This window comes from Piliocolobus tephrosceles, chromosome 7 (assembly GCF_002776525.5).
Source record: "Piliocolobus tephrosceles isolate RC106 chromosome 7, ASM277652v3, whole genome shotgun sequence".
NCBI classification, from domain to species: domain Eukaryota; kingdom Metazoa; phylum Chordata; class Mammalia; order Primates; family Cercopithecidae; genus Piliocolobus; species Piliocolobus tephrosceles.
In genome coordinates this window covers 62379537-62402418 of record NC_045440.1, presented here as the reverse complement: position 1 = coordinate 62402418, position 22882 = coordinate 62379537, and the positions used below count along the sequence as shown (strand labels likewise).

Genomic DNA, 22882 nt, shown 5'->3' with positions numbered 1-22882 from the left:
TAAAGCAGGGCTTGGTAAAAAGACACTCTACACATTATCTTGTGCTTTGTTCTAACCAATAATTGATCATTTTGCTTGACTAATTCAAAAGATAGAGAACCATGATTTACAAAGAAACTCAGTCAATCTTCAGAGTGTGCTACTTGTTTGCATTTTTGCATCAAAATCTGTTTTTTGGTTTGTAACTTATTAGTTCTAGTCCCATGCTCTTGAGTCACTGAAAATAGATCTGCCCCTGGTTCTTGTTGAAATCAGCTAACATGTTCCTCCCTGCCTATGAATCCATATACTCAACTATTTCATCCACCTCTCATAGAACATAGAAATGATTGAAATTATCAACATTTCAAAATTCTGGTGTATCTGTACAGCTTTGTCTCTTTCCTAAAGTAGGAAAGCTGTTTTTATGCTTATCTCCTGATGGAAATCCATCTTAGTTTACTGCTCAGATCCTCACCTTTTCCTTCTCCCCTATTCATCCTACCATTCCCCACCTCCCACTCCTAATCAACACCCAGTATGATAGTGCAGATTGCCCAGAGGATCTTCCACAGGATCTACCATCACCTGCCCCATCACTCCTAGTCTCTACTGGTCCTAAGCTCCCTTTCTGGTAGGGGCTAAGGCTCCCTCATAAATGAGAAGTCAAGGAAATATTTTTGTTTGGCTGAATTCTAAACACTAGTGCATTTATTTGTTTTGGTTTGCTGTTAATTTTATGTATCAAATCCTCCAGTGGATACTTTTCTGATACCATGGAATGTGGAACTAATATTGACCATCTTTAATGGCATCTTTGTAAGGAACTCTGTTGAAAGGTGAAATTAAGTCTGTGATTTCTGTTTCAGTTTGGAGGCTGGAGTGTCACATGGAAGTTGTTACCATGTACTAATGTAATCTGATCAACAAGATGAGCACTCTTTTTAGGTTTTGGTTTCAAAAAAAAGTCTTTAGGCAAAACTTAAGTTGTGGAGAGGGTTATTCTCTGAAGTTTCTAGGAGTTATTGAACTTGTTATGTTGCAAAAACATTTGGTTTGGAAAAATCATGAGATTTGGTTTTTTTATACCTATGACAAGAAGTCCCAGAGGAAAATGAAATATAAGCAATCTAGATAAGGCAAAAAATTAATTCTTTTCTGAAACAAACCTCAAAAAAACAAGAATCATTATGAGGTTCTCCACCAGGCCCATTTTCAGTCCAGTAAAGACAGAATCTTCCCTCTAGTCTTTAGAAAGAAACTGGAAGTTAATCCGAGATGAAGGCCTTGCAGTGATGGATAAAGCCAAAGGTCTCTTCCTGCCTGAGGACGAAAACCTGAGGGAAAAAGGGGACTGGAGCCAGTTCACGCTGTGGCAGCAAGGTGAGCTTCTGACTTCTAGGTGGTTCTCTGCAGCCTCAACTTGATGGGAAGTGGGTACTGACAAGAGTCTTCTGTTGATGCTTCACAGAACTGGGATTCCTGGGCTTAAACGAGGGGCCCAAAAAAAACCTAGATTTTTGAAATCTGTTCATTGTTTTTGAAAACTGCATCTGAGCCCTTATTTGTATGTGTGAAGGTATATTTCTGTGTGTGTATGTCCACATGTGTATTTGGATAAATATTTATAAATAGTGTTCTGATTTTTCTGGTCTTTCCTGTTGAATGATGTGTTACTGACTCTAACCCTACTGTGTAGGCATAACTGAACAGTCTAGCAGGTGTTATCAGTGTATTAGAAAGTTATATCCCTGAGCATCATTTGCTCCTGTAAAATGGAGGTGACTTTGCATGGCAAAATGATATCAACACGGATGATGGTAAAAGTGGTAACACACCAGCTGGTAAAAATGGTAACACATCAGAGTGACAAGACAATGATAACTGCTGTCTCAGCTCTTCAGGAATAGGCCATGGTTCATATTGAACTTCATATTTTTTTAGCTTAACCCAGGTGCAGGCACATATATGGGGCTCCAGTGTGTGTGTGTGTGTGTGTGTGTGTGTGTGTGTTTTCAATGAATTGATATATTTACCTATCTTTAAAATGAGGAGCATTAAGTTTTATCTTTAAGACTCTCCAATTTTCTCCTTGAAAAATGGAGTTAGCCTGGGTTAACAATAACTATACAAAAATAAATTTATTTTGAAGACTAAACAGCACGTGCTGCATATCTTCAGCTACAGAAAACAAATCCAGATTATAATATGCATCTAATTTACACTAAAGAACAAATAAGGACAGTCAGAATGGTTTCTATGTAAGAATAAGAGGAACTACTTTAGTAATATTTTCAGGGATACTTCCATCAAAAGAGAGATAACCATGAAAAAAGTGACTATCCACTTTTTGCCAACAAGAATTTTTTAAATGGAGCTGTACAATCCATATGTGGGTAATATGCTAATTTGCTGCTGACATGTCACTAAGATGAGTCCATTCTATTGGCACTTATGTGTTCACCTGATACTTTGATTCCATTAACATCCTTATGCATCATAGAACCTATGGGCCTTCTAGAGCAATGCTTCAGAGTAGTGGACATCCTAGCACTAGTTTCTAGAAACCATAGTTTCTGCCAAAAGAAAAAGTATTTGATAAAATTAATATGCAAAGTATTATATGACATAAAATGCATTAAGCAAGAAAGAAAATGACTTATGGAGTCAATAATTTTGTTGGAGGTAACATTTTGTCTTCTAAATTTTCACATAGGTGGAATATGCCTGATTTTCCATGAATTACTTTATTTCTTAGAACGTATTTTACTTTCTTAGTAATTTTGTTAAATTCTTATTCCCATTGAATGGAATTTACATGTTCTTTCTTTCTCTTTCTTACATGTGATAGAATTGTAATTCCTGAATTTATATTTTCTCTTCCTTCTCCTGTTCTTTTTTGTTTTGTTTTATTTTTCTTTTAAATATTTTGATTGGAATTCCTTAGTAAATTTATTTTCATCCTTTCTTATTAATAAAAGCATTTAAGGCTATGCACTGACCTATAGTTACAGCATTGAATGTATTCCCTACACTGTAATATATGGTATTTTTACCTGAGTTATTTTCAAAAGAAGACTGCATTTCTGCCCTGGTTTCCACGTTGACTTTAAATGATCTATATGTATATGTGTCTGTGTGTGATTGAGCATGTGTTTTCCAATCTGTTGTAGTTGCTTCAACATTGATTGATTGATTGACAAGATCTTGCTCTCTTGCCCAGGTTGGCATGCAATGGTGCAATCCTAGCTCACTACAGCTTCCAACTCCTGGGCTCAAGCAATTCTCCTCCCAAGTAGCTAGGACTACATGTGTGCATCTACATACCCAGCTAATTTTTAAATGTTTTTATAGAGATAGGGTCTCACTCTATAGGCCCAGGCTGGTCTTGAATTCCTGGCTTCAAGTGACCCTCTTACCTTGGCCTCCCAAAATGCTGAGATTACAGATGTAAGCCACTGCACTCAGCCTGCTTCAAATTTTAAAACTGAATTTCTAGTTCTATTTTATTGTCATAAAGGGATAAAATTCACGTAGTTTCCCTTTTAGGAAGATTTTTTAAAGTTCTTTATGGTCTTTGGTGTATGATTCCATGGTTCTAATGGGGGAATCCAGTAACTATTTTCTAGAAACAAATTCATAGTATAAAGAATAAGTTTGGGGCTCGGTGTGGTGGCTCATGCCTGTAATCCCAGCACTCTGGGAGGCCAAGGCAGGCAGATCATTTGAGGTCAGGAGTTCAAGCCCAGCTTGGCCCACATGGTGAAACCCCGTCTCTATGAAAAAGACAAAAAATTAACTGGGTATGGTGGCAGTTTCCTGTAATTCCAGCTACTCGGGAGGCTGAGGTAGGAGAATCGCTTGAACCCAGGAAGCAGAGATTGCAGTGAGCCGAGATCATGCCACTGCACTCCAGCCTGGGCAACAGAACGAGACTCTGTCAAAAAAAAAAAGGAAAGAAAAGAAAATATAAGTTTTATGGCAAGTACTATTGTAGCTTACGCAGAAGCAGGATGGCATCCATCTCAGGTGCTGTGGTTCAGAAATAGAGAAGAGGAATTCTGGAGTGGAAGGGACAGGGGCGGACATGGTAGGGAGGGAGGTGAAAGACGAGTTTGTTTAGCCACACTGAGAGCTCAGATTCAGAGAAAAAGGTGATGAATATCCGGCTCAGTAAACACTTAGCTGTTGTCTAGTTAGCAGACCATGCTGCTGGGTAGTAGAATGCCTAAGGCTGAGGCTGAAAGTTTTGTGAAGTAAAATTATGGTAGGTCTCTACTATGGACTGAACTGTGTACCCACAAAATTCATATGTTGAAGCCCTAACCCCCAATGTGACTGTATTTGGTGATAGGGCCTTTAAGGAGATAGTTAAGATTCAATGAGGTCATAAGGATGAGGCCCTGACCCAATACAACTGATGCCCTGATAAGAAGAGGAAGAGACACTAGATGTGTTAGTCTGTTCTCACACTGCTATGAAGATACACTAGGTAATTTATATGAAAAAGAGGTTTAATTGATACACAGTTTCACATGACTGGGGAGATCTCAGGAAACTTACAATCATAGTGGAAGGCTCCTCTTCACATGGCAGCAGGAGAGAGAATGAGTACCGAGCAAAGGGGGAAGCACCTTATAAAACCATCAGCTCTCATGAGAACTAACTCACTATCATGAGAACAGGATGCGGGAAACCACCCCCATGATTCAGTTATCTCCACCAGGTCCCTCCCATGACACATGGGGATTATGGGAACTATAATTCAAGTTGGGATTTGGGTGGGGATGCAGCCAAACCATATCACTAGGGATGAGAAAAGGACGTGTGAGGACACAACAAGAAGGTGGCCACGTACGAGCCAAGAAGAGAGGCCTCAGGAGAAACCAAGCCTGCCCACACCTTAATTTTGGACTTTCAGCCTCCAGAACTGTGAGAAAATATACTTCTGTTGTTTAAGCCACTCAGTCTGTGGTATTTGCTTGCGGCAGCCCTAGTGAACTGATAACAGTCTCCAAGTAGTTTCATTAGGACTGAACTATATTCCTTTATAAGGACTGGCTTTTTAGAGTTGAAGGGAAAAAAATGGAATCAGCAAATATAAATAATAATGTTGTTCCCCAAAAATATGTTTTTAAATTGTTATGTGAATATTATGGAACATCTATTTTGCTCATATTTTAGTAAGTGCCACCAACAGTGATTAAAATATGCCACACATGTGCAGTCACTTTTTCTTCCAGAGCCCATGGGAAAGGTGCTAACTGACCCCAACAACCTTTCTGAATAAGCTGAGGCTGAACCTCTAAGCCCTTCTCAACAGTGTTCTAGGTGACTGCTGGCAACTGATCAGAGTTGTCATGCAAGATGGAACCTGTTGTTGCCCCAGAAGTAGAGCCTTGAAATTTATAAAAGATACAACCCAGGATACCAGCTCCATGAATAGCCCTCACAAAGTATATTCATGTGTAAGAAGTGATAGATTTAAATGACTCTTTCAGATTCACATTGGCTGTTAGATCTCTTTCTAGAGCTATTTTCCCAAAGAGCAAGGTTTATTACTTCTTGAGAGTTACTTTAACGTTGGTGAGAAATAATTGAACAACAACAAAGCTGCAGTGAGTTGCAGATGCTGGGCATTCCTCTTCAGGCTGACTGATTTGCTCCTGCACAGCTGCCTTCTAATTTACAATGCAACAAAATGAGAAATTATGCTTTAAAGCATTGGCTTTGGAAACCAGCAATCCTAGGTTAGAGTCCTGGATGCACCGCTTGTTAGCTGTGTGATATATGCATGCCCCTGAATCTCTGAGCTTCAAATCCCTCATCTGAAAAATGGCAAACAGTGCCTCAAGTATGGGGTTGTTACTAGTATCAGTGAGCACTAGATGAAAGACTTGGCACAGTTATCCAATATATGATAATAATGTTACATTTTCATGGCCTAACAATAGCACATGATGTAATAACATTAATGGGGAGGTGGTCTCTGGTCTGGTTAAGAGCATGAACACTGGGTCCAGTCTGGCTGAAGTGAAATTCCTGCTCTGCTGTTTACTATGTGACCCCTCTGTGGCTCAATTGCCTTTCTATAAAATACACCACCAATCGAGCCTCTCTTGTGGCATGTTGTAGACATCAAATGAGGCAGTCTCATCATGCAGTGTGGTTCCTGGCCTATGGTGAGCACCAAGGAACTGTTGTTGCATTCCTTGGACACTCACGATCAGGTGTGAATAGTTAAAATCACCAGTGACAGTGCGTGAACGCCCAGAGTCTACTGCACAGAGAATCTGTGTTTACAGACCAGAAAGATAAATGTGTCTAAAGGACTAGAGGTGTTCTCTAATCCCATGAAAATCTCAGGGACACAACCCATTTGGTTACCCATTCATCACCTGTCATTCAGGTAAGGCACATCTATTCTCCAGTTAGCACATGCTCAGCCATGCGGTGCTTGTGAGAACTCCAGGCCACCTCTGTTTGCTCCTCAAGCCACCAGTTTCACTTAACTGCTGCCTGGATGGCACAGAGCTCAGAACTGGGAGTTCCTGCCAAGCGGCCTCAGGCCCTGCACACCAGAAGCCTTGGAAAGCCCAAGCTTAAAAATGCTTTACAATGACTCATAGGTTTATGTAATATTCACCCAAACTGACATTTATTGTTCATTTGGGGAACTCCCTTAATAACTAAAATTAGCAGTTAACATTTTATTCAATTAAGAGCCAAAAAGGTTACTTAGAAAAAGCTAAGTTGTTTTCTAAAACATTGAGCTCCATTTGATTGGGGCGAATACCTTTTAGTTGCATTTTTTGTAACTCTTATTTTATTCTCAGTATATGATTATCTTAGGATATAATTAACATTAATTAAATAAAATTAAACTCAGCTTTAGATGTAGCAGTCTCTTGTAGGAGTCTTGAACAGGGAATTAAAATGTCTCTGACTTTTAAAAATACCATTGTTTTACTCCCTTGTGAGAGCAGATGATACTGTGTACAATCTGAGCACATCTTCCCTAATAAGCAGGGGTTTTATAGAGTGTAAAGAAATTTGCATAGTTCAGGATGCTTAAATGATATGTCCCAGAATCTGTGCTCTTGACAGTCATGCATAGAATATGTCCTCTCTCAAAGACCCCTTCTTCATTTAAATCCTATTCTTTATCATCATATATAGGATGATCTGGATATTGAAAAAGACATTAAAATTCCAATAAAAATAGTGTTTTGATAACTAATATAGTCCTAGAAATTCATTTCTAGGTTAGAAATATAATATAAACTATTTTCCTTCTTTAGGGGATGTATTAGTTTCCTGTGGCTGCTGTAACAAATTACCACAAAACTTAATAGCTTAAAACACAGACACATTTATTATCTTATAGTTCTAGAGGTCAGAAGTCTATGATTGATCACACTGGGCTAAAATACAAGTGTCACCAAGACTGTATTCCCTCTGGAGTCTCCAGCTTCTAGAGGCTGCCCACATTCCCTGGCTTGTGACCCCCTTCCATCTTCAGAGCCAGCGGTGGCCAGTCAATTCTTTCTCATGCTGTATCACTCTGACACTTACTCATCTGCCTCCTCCTCCCACATTTAAGGATGCTGTGATTACCTTGGGCCCATCTAGGTAATCTTAGATAATCTCCTTATTTTAAGGTGAGTTGATAAGAAATCTCAGTGTCACTTACAGCCTTAATTCCCCCTTGCATGAAAGGTAACATATTCACAGGTTATGGGGTGAGGGTATGGACATCTTTTGGGAGGTGACTGTTATTTTGCCTGTCACAGGGGAAAAAATAAGTACATTTGGCCTTTGAACAACATGAGTTTGAACTGCATGGATCCACTATGTACGATTTTTGTCAATATATTGGAAAATTTTTTGAGATTTGTGACAATTTGAAAAAAACTTTCAGATGAACCTTATAGCCTGGAAATATTTTTTAAAATTAAGAAAAATTAGGTGTGTCATGAATGCATGAAATATATATAGGTACTAATCTATTTTATCACTTACTATATATATATATACAAATTTATTATAAAGAAATAAAATTTATCAACATATGCATGGAAGCACTTAGAGACCATACATAGCACCATTCACAGTCAAGAGAAATGTAAACAAACATAAAGATGCAGTGTTAAATCATAATTCCATTAAATTAACTGTAGTACAGATTATACTACTATAATAATTTCATAGCTGCCTCCTGTTGCTATTCGGCAAGCTCAAATGTTTTGAGTATCTGCTTAAAATAACATGTGATACTGTCGTCTCCATGTGAGCAGTTCCTGTCTCCAGTAAATTGCATATCACGGTAAAAAGTGGTCTCTTATGGTTCTTGTGTATTTTTCCTTGTGTTTAACGCAATGCTGCAAACCTCGAATAACACCATGGTACTTATACAAACAGCAACTAGTGATGCTGGAAATGCTGCCAAGAAACAGAGAAAAGTCATGACCCTGTAAGAAAAAGTTGAATTGCTTGATGTGTACTGTAGATTAAGGTCTGTACCTGTAGTTGCAGGCCATTTCAGACATTCAATTCATCTTATAAACAGATGACGTAAACTTATGGTATTGACAAAATACAGTACAGTACTGTAAAAGTATTTTCTCTTCCTTATTATTTTCTTAATACCATTTTCTTTTTTTAGCTTACTTTATTGTAAGACTATAGTATATAATACATATAACATACAAAATATGTTAATCAGCTATTTATGATATAGGGTAAGGCTTCCCGTCAACAGTAGGCTATTCGTTGTTAAATTTTTAGGGAGTCAAAAGTTATACACAGATTTTTGGCTGCATGGAGGATCGAAGCCCCTAACCCCTGTGTTGTTCAACGTTAACTGCCTTTAACTTGCCTCTTGTCCGTTAGACATTCTTAGTCAAATAGTCCAACACCGAGTGGAGAATTTGGCTCCCTGCTCTGCCATTCACTACCTATTGGAGCAAGACATGTCTTCTTTATTGATTAATTTTTATTATTTTCTAATAAGCCTTTTGCATTCCTATTTCATCTTCTCATGTTTACTCAATCTTCTCATTCCTGCAGTGAAGATGACATATAGCTCTCACCTCATCTAAATGGGATAAGTTTAAGCTTTACTGTGATTTGTTTCCAACAGTTATGTTATTTATTCTAGGAAGAAGAAATGAGAATGCCTGCAAAGGAGCTCCTAAAACCTGTACCTTACTAGAAAAGTTCCCCGAGACAACAGGATGCAGAAGAGGACAGGTACCAAGAGTGTCGTGCTGGGGAGAACACAATTAATTGTTAGGAATAAGGGCGTTTTGACCTTTACAAAGAAATGGTTGTTTCCTTTGGCTCAGTAAATGCCTCTTTTTACATGATCTTTTTACTGAAACATAATTTTATGTGGTTGACGTCAGAATTGAGGGTGGAAAATGTTCAGTGTTTATCGCTTTGTGGAAAATGTGAGTGCTTATTTTTAGTCCCTTCACAAAGAAATAAGACTTGAATATAAATATTAAATCTTACAAAAGTGCTAATCCAAATTGACAGTAATTTTTTACTGTCACCTTAACTTAGCAGTTCCTCCACACCTTGATAAATGGCTGAATGGAGTGTCATGTTTTCTATGCAGATCAAATATTCCATCATGCACCCTGGGACTCACGTGTGGCCGCACACAGGGCCCACAAACTGCAGGCTCCGAATGCACCTGGGCTTGGTGATTCCCAAGGAAGGCTGCAAGATTCGATGTGCCAATGAGACCAAGTATGTGTCCTCTGTTATCCATCATATCCATCAACTCTGAGGATGAGAGTTTGTTACAACAGAGCTGTGTTCCTTTGGATTACTTATCTTCTTTTGTAGCTGAAGCAGACTGGAGCAAAGTGATATTAATCCAAACTCTTGAGTCTATACCCCTTCTTGGTGCATTCTATTAGCCTGGAGACACTGCCCAGCTCTAGGGCTGCCCTCCTCCGTTATTTCTCGGCAGAGTACTTATCTAGTTGAGGAGCTGCCTTGTTTCTCTCTGTGGGTAGACAGATGTGCATTCAGAGTCAGCCAACATGCATTGAGCCCTGCAGATGTTATGCATTGTGTTTCCTGCTTTGCAACTTGACTTATTCATGAATACAAGAAGTCCCCCTAACTGAAGAACTCACCCCATGATATTTATACGTTTTGATCTAGAGGAGATGGTATGGTGCAATGGAAGCTGGCTGCCTTTTTCAAATCCCAGCTCTGCCACCCAACGTGTGTAACCTTGGCTAGTTACTTAATCCCTTCAAACATCAGCCTTCTTGCTTATAAAATTGGCAGTGATAACATCTGCTTTGCAGGTTTGTTCTATGGATTAACTGGAATAATGCCTCCAAGGTGCTTAGTCCATGTTCTGGTATCAGTAGGGACGTGATGAATGTTAGATCTCCTCTTCCTCCCTTGCCTCTTGCTTTCCTAATCATGACAGATTTATTCATGATCTTTTGAACAAACCGTACTTGCTCTGGCTTCTGTACCTGTGATGCTGATAATCTCTGTCCCTAGAATGCCCATCTTTTCACCTATCCAAAATTAGTTTTATAAAAATAGAACCTCTCAGAGTATATATTTTCAGTAATCCCATTCCCTATCTTCTAATGCTCTTTATTCATTAATATATATTACCCTTATCTCTATAGCAAGCTGTATGTAAGCTCCTGGAGATCAGAAACCACGTTATTGTCATCTTACGCATTTCTTATTGTCCTTAGTAGAGGTCTGAGTGGAGGATGAGTGCTCAGGGGTCTGCAGAATTGTTTATTTGGTTATTGGCAGATAACTACCCTGGGCAGCCCATGGTGCTGTGGGAAATTCAGAGATGACCGAGAAGGGGCCGTCCTCTGCTGGGTGTGTTGCTCAGGAAGATAACACAAGACTGAAGGCCATAGGGGTCGTAAAAGAGGTACTGCAATGGCCTCTCTACAGAAAAGCTAAAAATACTACAGATGGCTCCATGAACAGGAGCCTCACCTGCTTGCAGGGACTCAACTTGCAGAGTGGCAGTTTTTGAAGACAAGAAGGATTCGAACATTGAAAGCTAAAGAGGGATATTCCGGAACAGTATCCATTAAAGGCACAGAGGCCAAAAATTATGGCCACATATGAAGAATATTGAATAATACATCAGCAGCCAGCAGTGTATGGTACATAAAGAATAAGGTTGCAAAGTGAAAGAGTCTTTTTAGAAACTAAACCATAGGAGGCTTTGAATCCCAAACTAATGGGATCAGACCTTTGTTAGGAAGTTACTGTGGAACCCATGGGTGAATCCTGTGGGGACAGTGGCAAGAACAATTAGCAGGCTGTCACAGCGGCCCACCCAAAAGATAAGCAGAGCTGGAATTGGGGTGCTGGAAAGAAATGGAGACTAGAGGCAGATGCAAGAGATAGCAGGTGACTCTTGAATGTGTGGTACAGGAATGGGACATCCAAGATGCTGCTGCAATTGCAGTCTTTGGACAGTGGAGGGTGGCGATGCTTGAGCAAATCTTGGGAATTTGGGAGGCATGAGGCAAGTTCAAGGAAAGGAAAATGAATTCAGTGCTTGTACATATTTTATTTAGTTGCTATTGGAACACACTTGTAGAACCATCCAGGAGGTGGCTGGAAATAGAGACCTGGCACTCAGGGGAGAAGGTAAGTCTAGAGATAAAGATTTGAGAGTCACGCTTAGCAAGAACTTCTACAGGAAGCTTGAGACAATCAAAGGATGACAGAAATGAAAAGGTTCCATGAAAACATGTGTATTTAAAAGACAGAAGGAGGAAGGAGAACCAAGAAAGAAATGGGGCAAGAAAGGCAGAATCGGGTAGACCAGGAGGAGGAATCAGGGATCACTGGACAGGTAGAAGTTTTTTCAGGCATGGAATGAATCTTGTCTTACATTGGGAACCTGGTTTGGGTCTTCAGGGTCTCCCTGCCAAAGTGAAAAGGAGCAGGGACACATTGAGGGATGCAAGGAATTTAGAGAGGAGGAGGGAGAATGCTGGGGCAGGCACAGATTGACAAGCTAACTCCTTGGAGATCACAGGAGAGCATGAGGCAGTGGAGATGGAGAAGAGCACCCAGCTGCATGCCTCAGTGCTCCTCAGGCTTTTAGGGTTTATTTGTTCTTTCACCAGCTCACTCGCTCTCTCCCTCACCTCCCACCTCCTATGTTTTCTCTCTCCCTCCCTCCTCTCCTTCCTCCTCCCTCCTTTCTTTCCTTTCTGCCTGCCTGCCTGCCTCCCTCCTTCCCTCCTTCCCTCCCTCCCTGCCTCCCTGCCTCCCCACGTTCCTGCCTTCCTGCCTTCCTCCTTCTCTTCTGTATTCTGCTTGTAGATACTTGGAACAAAATCACTAGAGAAAAATCCACTTAGGGCCAGGCAAGGTGGTTCATGCCTATCATCCCAGAACTTTGGGAAGCCAAGGCAGGAGGATTGCTTGAGGCCAGGAGTTCAAGACCAGCCTGAGCAACACAGTAAGACCCCATTTCCACAGAAACAACTTTTTTTTTTTTTTTGAGATGGAGTCTTGCTCTGTCGCCCAAGCTTGAGTACAATGGGGCGATCTCGGCTCACTGCAAGCTCTGCCTCCCAGGTTCACCCTATTCTCCTGCCTCAGCCTCCTGCGTAGCTGGGACTACAGGTGCCCACCACCATGCCCAGCTAATTTTTTTGTATTTTTAGTAGAGACGGGGTTTCACCGTGTTAGCCAGGATGGTCTTGATCTCCTGACCTCGTGATCTGCCTGCCTGGGCCTCCCGAAGTTCTGGGATTACAGGCATGAGCCACCATGCCCAGTCACAAAAACAACTTTTTAAAAAAAAATGCTAGCATGATGGTGTGCACCTGTACTCCCAGCTACTCAGGAAGCAGAGGCAGGTTAATCGCTTGAGCCCAGGAGTTCAAGGCTGCAGTGAGCTGTGACTACACCACAGCACTCCAGCCTGGGTGACAGAGCAAGACCCTGTCTTAAAAAATAATAATAATAATAATAAGTCTACTTAGGCATAGGCAGGGGGAGGAAGAGAGATGGAACTGAGCTTAGTCTTCAGTGGCCTGAGACAGAAAGAGAAATCCAAGATTGGAAGAATGGATGTGGCAATCAAGAACGGGAGCAGGTGGATGGTGCCAGGAGGCTTAGCACAAAGTCACAGAGGGCTCAAGATGCATGTTGGGCATGGCGGCATGGGCCTATAGTCACAGCCACTACAGTGGCTGAGGCAGGAGGATCACTAGAGCCCAGGAGTTTGAGGCTGCAGTGAGCCATAATTGCACCACTGCACTCCAACAAACATAGTGAGACCCCATCTCTTTAAAACAAATACAAAACAAATGCAGGAGTGACGCTGAGAGACCTGCCCCAGGAGCACATTTGTAGGTGCATTCCCCACTCCCGGCTCCCAGCAAACACCTTGTGTCCATGTTTGATAAAGAAAACAACTGCTAACCCCTCCCCTGAAGCTTAAAACATAATTAGATTTAACCATCTTCACCTAGCAGAGGCAGAGGAGGGTTAGAAGGACCACTGCAGCCCACTCGGATGGGGGCCTTGAATGAGATCATTAACTTGGCAGCCCCTCAGTTTCTGCTGAGGTAAAATACAACCTATCTTGTGTGACAGGAAGGAGCTGCTGATAATAATAATTTGCAGATGGTGTATTTTGCAAATCCACAGTGATTATTTAAAAGTGCTTGCAACTCACCTGCCTATTATTGGGCCAGGGAGACTGCAATGCTTCCGTCCTCTCCTCCCTGAAGAGTTGCTGAGCACAGGGGCCCTTCTGCCTCATCAAGACTGCTGGTCAGCAACCCTTCTCCACTTTCTATTGTGCCAGCTTTATGTTGTGTTGCATTCTCATCCTTAATATTTCTTAACTCAAGGGTGGTTGAGTTGGGCTTAGCACTTCATTACAAAATAGTGCTTTTCATAAGAGAAATGTGTCAATTAAAGTGCTGTGCAATGCTTACAGTGAAAAGAGCTGGAAATCTGATAGTAGTTTATAAACTCTGAGGACAGAAAGACTCTAGTATGAAATCTGGAAGTTCTGTGCTATGATTGTAGAAGTTCTTTTTTGCATGGAAAGAAAAACACACACACCAAGAAATCGGTTTTCTTGTGCTAGTCAAAGGCAGCAATTTTTCAGAACGTCTCAACTTCTAAAAGAGGAGGTTACCTGTAGTGATTTGTACATTGTTGTTCTCAGGTATTAATAATCAGATTAAGATTTCTGCCAGTGTGTATACAGTTTAAATATTCCATCCCTGCAAAGCATAGCATAGCTCTCTGAGGATGAACTGGCAGGTATGCAGCCCTTACCACTGTAAATGAAATGATCATTTCAAATCAGTAAATGCCTTCTGATTAGAAAACTGATACACGTCCCTCACACATAATTTATATAACACAGAGAAGCTCAATAAAAATGTATTGTTTTATCCCAATACCCAGAACTATTGCCAGGTGCTTCTCAATGTCTATATATGTGTATTGATGATAAGGATTATAGTAATAATATATGTTGTTCCAAAATTATATCTGTGTCAAACACAGTTCTAAGCACTCTACATACATTAACTCATTCATGCTTATGGCAATCCTGTTAAATTAGAATTATTAAAATTCCTGTTTTACAGTGGAGGAGACTGAGGTATAAAGATAAGTAACTTGCCTGAGGTTGACATTTATATATGTATCATAAGGCTGCCACAACAAATTATCACAAACTGAATGACTTACAACAACAGAAATGTATTCTTTTGTGGTTCTGGAGGCCAAAGTATAAAACTAGCGTGTTGGCAGGGTTGTTCCTTCTGGAGGCTCTAAGGGAGAATCTGTTCCCCTGTCCTAGCTTCTGGCTGCTGGCAGCCTTTGGTGTTCTTTGGTTTATAGACACATCACTTCAGTCCCTGCCTCTGTGTTCACATTGATTTCTCCCTGAGTCTTCTCCTCTCTTCTTTTATAAGAACATTTATCATTGGATTTAGGGCCTACCCAATCCAGGTTGATCTCATCTCAAAATCCTTGACTTAATTCAATCTGCAAAGATCTTTTTTCCGAATCAGGTGATAGTCACAGGTTCCAGATGAATCCATCTTTTTTAGTGGGGAAGGATGGTGGGGCGGCTTATGGGGACATTCAACCCACTACAATTTTAGTAGTGGGTTCAGTTCCAGGCATTCTGGCTTGAAAGTTTGTGTTCTAGACATGATCACATACCCTTGCTTGGGCTTTTTGGATTTTGTTGTAGTTTATACAATTAAGATCATGCTGTACTTATAAGGTGATCACTTCAAATGCTGGCTTTTGTTTCCAGATGAGTAGAGAAAGCAGCTGGGAGTTTCCCTTTCTGAGCCCTCTGTTCATGTCACCTCAGGGGGGACCATGCTTTGTGGTCTGTAAAATAAGCTCATCAGAGCCGGAGGTGGTACCTCACGCCTGTAATCCCAGTACTTTGGGAGGCCAAGGCAGGTGGATCACTTGAGGTCAGGAGTTCAAGACAAGCCTGACCAACATGGTGAAACCCCGTCTCTACTAAAAATACAAAAATTAGCCGGGCATGGTGGCTAATGCCTGTAATCCTAGCTACTCAGGAGGCTGAGGCAGGAGAATCACTTGAACCAGGGAGGCGGAGGTTGCAGTGAGCCGAGATCTTGCCACTGCACTCTAGCCTGGGCGACAAGAGTGAAACTCCATCTCAAAAAAAAAAAAAAGATAAACTAATTAGCAATTTTGATCCAGAGCTGAGTAAACTTGAGTCAGGGAATAAACATGCCCCCAGTGAGTGGGAATTAATTATTGTACTCAGGGAGTGGCTGAGTTGTGTGAGCTTTAAATGATCCCAGAGAGAAATTCATTCTTCTGAATCTCCAAGGGCATTCCACAATGTGCTGGAACTGTGCTAAGAGAAGGAACGGTGACCTTGGAGCTCTCCTGCAGATTCAGCATTATTGCCTGCAAATTGCTAGCCTGAAATGTTGAACAAGACTGATAGATTGTCAGGAAAGCACACATCGACATTAGCGTCACTTAGTGACAGACTGAAAAAACGAATTGGCAATCGGTGGTTTAGTCCTATATAATTCTATATTGCTGTAGAAATAATGACCTTCCTCCATAGACCTCAAGTATTTTATAACATATATTTTCATTCATTTCTCAAGGTTCTAATTAGGAAGATTGTGTGAAAGTCATGCTAAAATATTAACAATAAGAGAGACTTAATTTTTTAACCCATCATGAATTCTTCATAGACAATATTTGTTTAGTTTTCATAAAGTGTCCAAGGAGATAATTTTAAGACTTACTGTAGTTTTTGAATCACACTGTGGAAGCTGCAATTTGCCAAATCTTTTAGAACCAAATATTTTCATCCCTCCTTTCGTCTTTTCTTACTATTCTCCCTGAAATCATAAACCTTCTGTTCCACAAGATATTTGCCCATCTTCATCTGCATTGCAGTGTGACCTTATCCACAGGTCATCTCTGAAGTCTGCCCATCTAGAACTGTAGAACAAAAAGGATAGTTTTTAACCAGATAGGATGTTTTCCTGAAGGTTTGTTATTGAATAGTAACATTTTTTCCTCTTCTTTCATTTGAGCAACTTGGTGAATTAAACACATCTTGACCCCCACTCTGTGACCCAGTGGTGTGTCTGTGGTTGTTCCTACACATGAGTACATAGAAAGTGCGCACATACATTTCTCCACCTCCACAGGGAATGGCAGTTCCCATATGGAAAATGGATTCTGTTCCAAACATTTGTTTGTTGAACTGATTGGTGAAAAGCTGGGATCCATTTTTCTCTGGCAGTAGTAAATGATGTGTGGCCATTTCTAGGTCAGCTCCCAGAAGCTTTTTAACTAATAATCTTTATTAATAGGACTCTAGAACCATGACTATTTATAATAATGTTTCTGTAGGAAAAAAATGCATCCTGAGCTTTTATTTCAGATTTTAGTGTTAGGTATCTTCATAAAAACATATTAATAACACTGAAGTCGCATGACTTGGGTTTATTTATTTTATTATTTTTTTTGAGACGGAGTCTCGCTCTGTCGCCCAGGCTGGAGTGCAGTGGCTGGATCTCAGCTCACTGCAAGCTCCGCCTCCCGGGTTTACGCCATTCTCCTGCCTCAGCCTCCCGAGTAGCTGGGACTACAGGTGCCCGCCACCTCATCCGGCTAGATTTTTGTATTTTTTAGTAGAGATGGGGTTTCACCGTGTTAGCCAGGATGGTCTTGATCTTGTGACCTCGTGATCCGCCCGTCTCGGCCTCCCAAAGTACTTGGGTTTAAATCCTGGCTTTCCCTCTTGTAAAGAGTAACTCTAGATAATTTGCATAACCTCATTAAGCCTCAATGTCCCCATCTGTAAATTAGAAAGAGTTAAAGTATGTCTTTTGTGGTTTTGAGTATTAAAGTAATCCATATGAATGCACTCAGAACTGTATTTACAAAGTGCTGTGTGGTAAATGCACTCAGTATATTTGAGTTTTTATTATCCTCCTGTCTGATTGCTACAGAAATGGAGACTTTTGTCCTTACATCCCAGGGAGTGAGATCAAGCACTCTCATAACACTGGAGGTGGTGCTTACAGCCTGGAGTGTGTACTCGGACAGTGATGGGGAAGGGACTTTAAGGAGTTAGGAAGGAGGAGTGAAATAGGAGCTGATCATGTGGGCCAGGGCAGGTGAAGGAATGGTACAGATAGGGGAGTGATTTGATAGACCTGGAGCTAGGAGGGACCCTGGGGAAAGGAGGTGTGACAAGAATGCAGCAGAGACCCTCCCTGCTCCTCACATCTCTTTCTTCTCTCTGCGCCCCTACCCTGGAACTGGAGAGGTGCGGGAAAGAGGGAAGGCATCCCATCTCTACAGCCCTATTGTCAGAGGCAATTGAACCAGAGCAACTCCATCTTGAATAGGAGCTGGGTAAAACGAGGCTGAGATCTACTGGGCTGCATTCCCAGACAGTTAAGGCATTCTAAGTCACAGAATGAGATAGGAGGTCAGCGAAAGATATAGGTCATACAGACCTTGCTGATTAAACAGGTTGCAACAAAGAAGCTGGCTAAAACCCACCAAAACCAAGATGATCACGAGAGTGATTTCCGGTCGTCCTCACTCCTACACTCCCACCAGCGCCTGGACAGTTTACAGATACCATGGCAATGTCAAGAAGTTACCCTATGTGGTCTAAAAATGGGAGGCATGAATAATCCGTTCCTTGTTTAGCAGATGATCAAGAAATAACCATAAAAATGGGCAACCAGCAACCTATGGAGTAGTCATTGGAGTATCCATTCTTTCATTCCTTTACATTCTTAATAAACTTGCTTTCACTTTACTCTATGGACTCACCCTGAATTCTTTCTTGTTCGAGATCCAAGAACCCTCTTTTGGGCTCTGGATCAGGACCCTTTCCAGTAACACTATGACTTTTTCTTTTCCTCTTCCCTTTCTTTTTCCTCCTCTTCAGTGCCTTTATCTGAGTTACAAAACCCTTAAATACTGGTGACCTGGAACCAAGAGGAGGAAGGCAGAAGTTGTGTGTGTGTGTTAGAAGAGGAGAGAGAGAAGAGGAAGGGTGACAATGCAGTTTTACGTTTTGCTTACAGTGTGCCATGCCAGGGCTTTCAATGGAGTCTGAACCGGGGAATTTCAGTAGATCGGAATGAGCAAGAGCTGTGTCAAATGTCTGTATTCCTGAGCTCTTTGACCCTCTTCTGTTTTCCACTCAGCCTGTTTCATGCCTTGCAGGCCACCTCAGCATATCATCTACAGATGCTAAGAATGTCTCTTAGGACCATGTCTGCTTCGGCCACAGAATCAGTGTCACTGCAGACATCTGAACCTGTTTCCATGTGATCCCTTTGCGTGAAAATCACAGTCATGTCCTTTGCCTATCTCAGAACGTTTTAGCAAAGATAGTTAAGATATTATCTATAAAATTTCTAGGTGGAAGACTCTGTAAGCACCTAGTATCATTACTTAGCCTTATTATTATCAACGGTAATTCTGTGACCAAATTATAGTTATTAAATATGCACTGCCACCATTTTATCCTTATCATTATTTATAATTATAATAATTTGAGAAGTTGACAGATTATGGAATACTGTTTTATCTTGGGACCAGATATTCTTATATCTTTTGACAACCCAGAGAGAGGCTTTCTTCTCTTAGTGGTAAGAAATTCTAACAGAAGGCCAGGGGCAGTGGCTCATGCCTGTAATCCCAACTCTTTCAGAGGCCAAGGCAGGAGAATTGTTTGAGCCCAGGAGTTGGAGAGCAGCTTGAGCAACATGGAGAAACCCCATCTCTACAAAAAAAAAAAATCCAAAAATTAGCTGGATGTGATGGTGCACACCTGTAGTCCTAGGTACTCGGGAGGCTGAGGTGGGAGGATCACCTGAGCCTGGGAGGCACAGGCTGCAGTGAGCTGTGATGGTGCCACCACACTCCAGCCTGGGTGACAGAGCAGATCCTATCTTGAAAAAAAATAAAGGGTTGGGTGGGAGGAGAGAAAGCGAGGAAGGGAAGGAGGAAGTTCCAACAGTGAACCAAGCTTCCAGGGATGGAGAGCAGTGCCCACCCCCAATGCTGCTTCTCTGAGTCCTTAGACAAGGGCTATAGCAGTACTTCCAGGCAGACCTCTGTCACAGGCCACTTTGAAGATGGTTTCTCCAAAGGGCTGATTCTATGTCATAATTTGAGTGTAACTTAATCTTATTTGATGGAGCTTTGCTCACAAAGCAAGTGGCCTGAAAACTAGTTCTTTGCATTCTAATGAGAGTCTTTGGTTTTCATTCAGAAGTGATTTGACATCTTTATGCTCCTCTCCCTTTGTTGTGGAAGAAAAGCACTCATCCTTTCCCAAGCATGTATACACCTCGAATTTCACCTGGAGTCACGTAAGCCTGGACATTGCTTGTATGAGGTTTTATTGTTCTTCCATTTTCCCCTTTTAGGTGAATCATGACTGCAGTTTTAGTCATTCTATCTCTAGTAACTGATTGAAAGACACCATTTTTTTAAGAATTCAGAAGAAATCTACATTTAAAAATCTACATTATGTAATTGACTATCTTTGATATTTTCTGGGGGGAATGTATGAAAGAAAGTGGAAGGGCAAATAAGTCCAACAGCACTCACTTTCCCCTAAGAGTTTTGTGACCCTAAAACAGTCCAATTAACAACCCTTTGGGATACCTCCCCAAATTTCTCATTTATAAAATCGATTAATTAATGGTTTACACTAATCTGTATTGTACTTAATGTATCTGGAAATCTGCAAGCCTATGTTTCTTAAGTTCTACTGTTGTATGCACTGATGTTCCATGAGTGACCAGCGTGTTCTGGTGCTAATAACTTTCCCCAGTTCTCAGGGAATTTAATTTAATGAATGGAATGCTTAAGGTCTTTTCCCCATAAAACATTTCTAGACCTTTGGCTTTGTTATACCTATCATAATCTAGTGAAAAATGTCATTTTGTGTGGGCTAGAATTTTCTATTCAGTTATTTTAATTACTTCTAGTATTTTAAGTAGTTTCCGGATTCTCTGCCACCCAAAAAACTTTGAAAATCACTTGTCATTGCTGTACGAAGTACATTTCACAGATGCTCTGATGATGTTTTTATATCTCATCTCCCTTGGAAGTTTTTAGTTGTCTGAAAGGAAGGCAGATTTCATAAGGAGTGATGCCAAGGTCATTTTTGGTAACATACCACCTGCCACATTTCACCTCTGTCTTTTATCTTTTCCCTATTTTTCTTTATATTTTCATTCCTTTTCTGTTTTATATTTTCTGTCATTAATTGAATATCTACTATGTGCCAACCATATGCTAATCCTCACATCAATTATGCCAATGAAGATATAAAGACTCAATTATGCTAAGTAGCTCACCTTAGGTCCCATAAGTAATAAATGCCAGGGTCAAGAGGCTTCCCCTCAAAGACCATAGATTTCCATCTTGCTGTATTGCTTCTCTCTTTCTCCTTTACCGCATGCTCTCCTTTGCCTTTCCCTTTTTTCTCTATTTAATTGTAGTAAAATGCACATAATGAAATTTACCATATTATCCATTTTTGGATATGCAGTTTAGTGACATTAAGTACATCCATATTGTATAACCATCAACATGATCTATCCACAGAACTCTAACTTGCAAAACTGAAATTATAAGCATTAAATAACTCCCATTCCCCTCCTCCCACCGGCCACTGGCAAATACTCTTCTCTTTTCTGTCTCTATGAATTTAACTGCTAGTCTAGGACCTCAGATGTGTAGAATAAAATAGTAATTATCTTTTTGTGTCTGGCTTATTTTACTTGACATAATGTCCTCAGAGTTCATACACATTGTAGCATGTGTCAAAATTTCCTTTCTTTTTGAGGCTGAATTAATATTCCATTGTATGTGTATATCACATTTTGTTTGTTCATTCATCGATAGACACGTGGGTGGCTCACACCTTCTGGCTGTTGTGAATAGTGCTGCTGTGAACATAGGTGCACTGCCTTTCGTTTTGAGTACACTTCCTCCCTCATCTTCTACATAAATTATAAGGCTTGTCTGTGGTATCCACTGACATTGCTTAATCCCAGTGACAACACTAAGACCTAGAAAATGCCTTCCTAACTGTGGAAGCTGTGAACTGTTTCACTGATTTTTCTTGTCAGCGTATTTCCCACCCTTGGTTTTGCCTTTCTTCTCAAGTTGGGTTTTGCATGGTAATGAATGCATATTCTGCCATTTGCTCCTAAATCCATAGATTTCTATCTTTTGCTACCCTTGATGGAACTCCAATGGAACTCTAAAAACCTTCAGAGGAGTTGTAAAAGAGCCAATCAACATGTGTGTGTTGAATGCAAGCGATGAGGCAAGGTGTATTAGTCCATTTCCATGCAGCTGATAAAGACATACCTGAGACTGAGAGGAAAAAGAAGTTTAATTGCACTTACAGTTCCACATGGCTGGGGAGGACTCAGAATCATGGCAGGAGTCAAAAGGCACTCCTCCTCCTCTTCTTCTTCTTACTCCTCCTCTTCTTCTTCTTCCTTCTTTCTTCTTCTTCCCCTTCTTCTTCTTCTTCTTCTTCTTCTTCTTCTTCTTCTTCTTCTTCTTCTTCTTCTTCTTCTTCTTCTTCTTCTTCTTCTTCCTCCTTCCTCCTCTTCCCTCCTCCTCCTCCTCCTCCTCCTCCTTCTTCTTCTTCTTCTTCTTCTTCTTCTTTCTTTTCTTTCTTTCCCTTTTTCTTTTTTTTTTTTTGTGATGGAATCTTGCCCTGTCACCCAGTCTAGAGCACAGTGGCTTGATCTCGGCTCACTGCAACTTCTGCCTCCCAGGTTCAAGCAATTCTCCTGCCTCAGCCTCCTGAGTAACTGGGATTACAGGCATGTGCCACTACACCCAGCTAACTTTTGTATTTTTAGTAGAGATGGGGGTTTCACCATGTTGGCCAGGCTGGCCTTGAACTCCTGACCTTGTGAACCTCCCTCCTCAGCCTCCCAAAGTGCTGAGAGTACAGGCATGAGCCACCACACCCAGCTGAAAGGCACTTCTTACATGGTGGCAGCAAGAGAAAATAAGGAAGATGCAAAAACGGAAACCCCTGATGAAACCATCAGATCTCATGATACTTCTTCACTGTGATGAGAACGGTATGGGGGAAGCTGCCCCATGATTCAAATTATCTCTCATCGGGTCCTTCCCACAACACATGGGAATTATGGGAGTACAATTCAAGATGAGATTTGGGTGGGGACACAGCCAAACCGTATCACGAAGTATGTGAGATAGCACACTGGGTGGAGGTGGGAGGATGGGTAGAGAAGTAGAGGTTTTGTTCCCAACTTCAATGAACTTTCAACTTGGAAATACTCAGTAC

The 22882-nt window shown here is 40.9% G+C and overlaps 1 protein-coding gene across 6 annotated transcripts in view; it reads left to right on the top strand.

Moving 5' to 3' along the window:
- ASPH (aspartate beta-hydroxylase) overlaps positions 1-22882 on the top strand; it is a 225311-nt gene that overhangs the window by 198825 nt on the left and 3604 nt on the right. For all 6 annotated transcript variants that reach the window (XM_023222351.1, XM_023222353.1, XM_023222350.1 and 3 more), the window contains 3 exons: positions 1227-1362; positions 9140-9231; positions 9602-9735. In XM_023222351.1, the coding sequence (XP_023078119.1) occupies positions 1227-1362; positions 9140-9231; positions 9602-9735 (362 nt within the window). The remainder of the gene's footprint in view (positions 1-1226; positions 1363-9139; positions 9232-9601; positions 9736-22882) is intronic.